Here is a 4666-nt window from a genome sequence, read left to right on the forward strand (position 1 = left end):
CCCCCCCCCCCCCCCCCCCTAAAGTCCATTTGATCAGTTCCCGAGATGTGCTTGTTGAGAATCGATCTCCCAGTACGTCTGCATGTAGTGTATGAAGTGAAAAAGGAAATGATAAATGATTCCAAACTGTTTCCTGCATTCACACATCCACACCCACACTGCTCACAATGGGTCTAAAATAAAACACTGGTCAAGATTGTTGAGAAGAATGCATTTTTACCATCCTAAATACAAGTTTATAAAGAAATAATAAATGATATATGGCTATTTAATGGACTTTTAGAATGTGTTTTTTTTTTCTTCATTGTTATGGTGGTTGTTTGTAAAGTGGCAGAGCTGTGTGTAATGTGGAAACCCTGTGAAACCTTGTTATTGTTATGAGGTGTTGTACTGCTGACATCGATCGAATGGCTCTCAGTGGACCCGCAGGGTGTCACTCCGCTTTAGAGGGTGGGAGAGAGAAAGTGACAGCGCTGTAAAGCTGTGCATTCTGTAGGGGTGACCCATTGACCGGCCCATACGCACTACTATGGAGTGGCTTTGGATCGCCGTGGCAACATGTGTGCTCACGTCCTGCTCTGTCAAAGGTAAGTGCTAGAACAAGCAAGAGGGCAAAGCACACGTGAGGCTTTATTTATTGTTCCAACAGCCTCTGAAACAGGGCCTTTAATTTAGACAGTTTATGGTGTGTAGAATGTTACAGACGTGTGTGTTTTGTTATCGGATTATAAGTAAAGACCGATGTGCCTTTTTAAAACAGCCTACCTTTGTGCTGCAAGGATAACCACTGGTTTAATTGTTAAATGTGTGTTGTTGGAATGTTTCAAATGGACAATTTGAAAATCCTCTTCAAGGCGACGACTGGTGGTGGGAGTATGAAGAGGGGATACGACACTACAGCAAGGAGGCCCTCAACAAGGTACTGCGCACACCTGAGTTTAGCACCGAACATACAAATGCTATCATTGTTAGAAAGTGGGTAAGAAAAACCTAAATAATCAAATTGTATTTAGTTTCATTTTATCATTTAAACAGCCAGACTGTGACCACAAACGCTTGATGAATTCATTATTAGAACATACACTCAAATGGACAAAAGGAAAACCAACAAAAACAGGGAGTATATAATAATGGGTAGCTTTCTTTAAACATAAGAGACAGGTTACCATGGGACAACCAACCACAGCCTGGACCAGCAGGCATGCGCATGCACAACAAGCCCAGCTGTATCAGACTAAAGACACAGAGCAAAGTAAGGGGTAGTGAGTGAAATGGTAGTGTAGTTGCATATGGTTATGGTCGGTAAGTTAAAGGAGAACTAAAGAAGAAACAAAGAATAATAAGTCAAATGGATACAGGTTTCATCTCTTGTTTATAAAGAACTGCCTCTTGTAAGGAGACAGAAAGTCACATATAGGACACACATTCAATCTGTATTTGAAAATAAGAGATTAGACCTGACCATGATGAGGTCTCTCTCTTTCTCTCCTTTCTTTCTCTCCTCTCTTTCTCAGGAGTTTCCAGAGAAAACTCGGCCGGTGAGCTTCAAACATCCTGTGTTCCAGTGCCCAGACATGAGTCCTTCTCACTCCGTACCCACCTCAGGTCTGTCAGGGTCACATCTAAATCAATCTTCTAACCACTGGAAATTTTTGATTCATTTCTTCACTTCCAACCTTTTTTTCTCTGCATTTCCATGTCCTTTCACCCTTTGGTGTAGTTGAATTTGTAAAGGCGGCGGATATCAAAGTCATTGCTGCCTTGGGGGATTCACTGACAGTAGGTGTTGTCTTTTTCTTCAGATGCAAAGTTAATACATTACAAGTAAAATGCAATTGACATCATGAGAAATACATTTTGCAATGCCAGTTATGTTGCCAGGTTACTTAGCATTACTGTTTTCAGTTTCCTTTTGTTGTTTTTTTCTATTAAAGCAAAAGCGTAAATTCCATTTATCCATTGTTTTCAATGGTATAATACCTCTTTAAAATGCAGGAGATAATAACTGAAATGCAGTGGATTACAAAAACACCTCCTCCAAACACAAAAACAACCAATATTTTTTTATTTTGACAAAGTTCTGATCATATTTTCCACAGATGTCGTGTCTTTCTTTTTCAGACGGCCATCGGTGCCAACGCCACCACTGTCCTGGGGATTCCTATTGAGTTCCGTCATGTGTCGTGGAGGTGACTGAAACCATGTGTGAAACCTGTAATGGGCCTCTTGCATGGATAATAAAGGTTATTAAAGCTGCAACCAGCGTTGGACGGGCCCTCGCTACTCCGCGCCCGTCGGGGTCACTGGCGGACTCCGCTCCTTGCAACCGTGTGGAAAGGGACAAAATTGCAATAATTTCAAACTTTCAATTCAAAATGGCGGACTTCCTGTTGGGTTTAGGGTATACCTCCAATGACGTTTTATGTAGGTTTTGACATGTTACATACATGTGTCGAGTTTCGTGAGTCTATGTGTAAACGTACTGCTGGGTCACAATTGTTTAACTTTGTAGGGGGCGTTAACGAGCAATTTCTGTGTGCCTATTCCCAAAAGCCTTAAAATATGTAAATTTGTAACCTACAATTTTGGTGAGTTTTTGAATTTGTTAAACCCCTCAAAAAGGCAATTAATTTTACATAATAATAATAATAATAATAATAATAATAATAATGATTACTTCAGTTTCATTAGGGCCTTTGCCACTGTTGGCACTCAGGCCCTAATTATCCATGCAAGAGGTAGAGGGCCTGCTAATAGTCAGCATATGTTATAATTATTATCCATGTGCACATGCTGTAGTAAAATCAAATTGTTTTAAAATTTCATCACAAACACTTGTGTTTTTCTGTAAGAGATGGAATTCGCTCTATTCATCAGACTGTTTTAATATTTTTAAGTTTTTTTGTATTTTCAGTTTAGATAACACTGTTAAACTAGAAACACTTATTTTTGATGATAATGTGACATTTCTTCGTTTTGCAGCATTGGAGGCTATGGGTCATTTCAGGATGTCATTACTTTGGCAAGTAAGATGCTTTAATCAGGGATGATAGGGCAGCTATCTCTTGACTCTTGTGCATATAAACCGTAATAAGCTAAAATAAAAGCACAATACGTTGTCGACACGCGTATCTCTTCCACTTGTGCTTTAAAAAAAATTTTTTTTAGACATCATCAAACTCTTCAATCCCAATCTGCTTGGTGCTTCTCCGGGCAAGACGGTTCATGGGATGCATGCTCATATCAGCGAAACAGGCTTCAACCTGGCTGTGACTGGACAAAACACCTTGTAAGCACTCATCAGTGGGACTGTTTCAAACTCTGCACTCTGTGACATTCTGTTTCATTTGTTAGCAATTATTTAGTATGTTGTTGTTCTGTATTTATAGCAACCTCCCCAGCCAGACGAGACATCTGATTGACACACTGAGAGGTTATGAGGTACAGTAATGCGTAACAACAGAGGGATGAACGATTACAGTAATAGAGATGTTTTCAACAGCCTGTCCCTGAACCTGTATTTAAACTCTCTGACCCCTCTGTTGTCTGTTCCTTTAGGGTCTGAACTTTGAGAAGGACTGGAAGCTTTTGACCATTCTCATGGGCATGAATGACATCTGCGATTACTGCAAAGATAAGGTCTGTCTTTCTATTTTTTCCACTACTTTAGTTCAATAAAAATGTCTCTTTACAGAAATATGTCATTAATCTCTGCAGAGTCTCCGTGTTCTCTCTAGGCTCTATTTTCAGTAGATAACTACATTCATTATATGACCGTGTCCCTGGAAATGCTTATGAATGAGGTAAAGACACCACACTAGACACCACACTACTGCATTAAGTGCAACCTGCACAGTTGGTTTATTTACATTTGGCATACATTTTGGCATATTATTTAAGCAGTAGCACATTTTGGTTTTCCCATCCTGTATATATTCAAATATAGTGCTGGAATTCACTGGGCTATGGCTTCTTCGCGTTGTGCTTCAGGTTCCCCGGATGATCGTTAATGTGGTTCAGATCCTGCCCATGCAGACTCTGAGGGAGGTGCAGAAGCCCACCCCGGGGTGCCTGCTCCAAAGGTGAGACGTTCATTCTTATTGGATGCCTTCTCATGTATACGTTCATAACATTTACGTGAACCTTAAAGTGCCCCTCGCTTGTAGACCGTCACATCCCTGTGATGTTTGATCTTCACTTTGCAGACACTAGAAGGCTGTTTTCACATTCCTCTGCTGAAGAGGAAAACTCCCTCTGTGCTCACCTTCAATCTGACTTTAAGACATACCAGCAGGATTTTGTGACATCACAACTCAGAAGCAATCATGGTCCAATATACATGTACAACTTATATAAGTACACTGTTGAAACGTAAACCCTTCAGCGCACTGACAATAGACTTTGCATAGGGAACATCTTGTATTATATATATATACACTACCGGTCAAAAGTTTGGGGTCACTCACAAATTTCCATTGGACTCCATTATTGACAGAATCCCAGCTGAGATCAGTTGCCTTGTTTCTTTTAACCAGGGGAGCAGTTTCCAGATTACATTATGTGCTTACATCATTGCAAAAGGGTTGTATAATGTTTTCTTAGTTAGTTTTTTAAAATAATATCAGATTAGTAAACAAAATGTGTCTTTGGAACATTGGATGAATGG

At 40.0% G+C, this 4666-nt stretch overlaps 1 protein-coding gene across 1 annotated transcript in view; it reads left to right on the top strand.

The window, feature by feature from the left end:
- Positions 1-10: 10 nt before the first annotated feature.
- si:dkey-177p2.18 (phospholipase B1, membrane-associated) overlaps positions 11-4666 on the top strand; it is a 6996-nt gene continuing 2340 nt past the window's right edge. The window contains exons 1-11 of the mRNA XM_034899736.1: positions 11-587; positions 855-919; positions 1515-1605; positions 1721-1779; positions 2122-2189; positions 2983-3026; positions 3169-3289; positions 3390-3441; positions 3559-3639; positions 3738-3803; positions 3991-4082. Coding sequence (XP_034755627.1) covers positions 530-587; positions 855-919; positions 1515-1605; positions 1721-1779; positions 2122-2189; positions 2983-3026; positions 3169-3289; positions 3390-3441; positions 3559-3639; positions 3738-3803; positions 3991-4082 — 797 coding nt within the window. The 5' untranslated portion in view covers positions 11-529. The remainder of the gene's footprint in view (positions 588-854; positions 920-1514; positions 1606-1720; positions 1780-2121; positions 2190-2982; positions 3027-3168; positions 3290-3389; positions 3442-3558; positions 3640-3737; positions 3804-3990; positions 4083-4666) is intronic.

The sequence above is a fragment of the Etheostoma cragini genome, chromosome 18, assembly GCF_013103735.1.
Source record: "Etheostoma cragini isolate CJK2018 chromosome 18, CSU_Ecrag_1.0, whole genome shotgun sequence".
Classification (NCBI taxonomy): Eukaryota; Metazoa; Chordata; class Actinopteri; order Perciformes; family Percidae; genus Etheostoma; species Etheostoma cragini.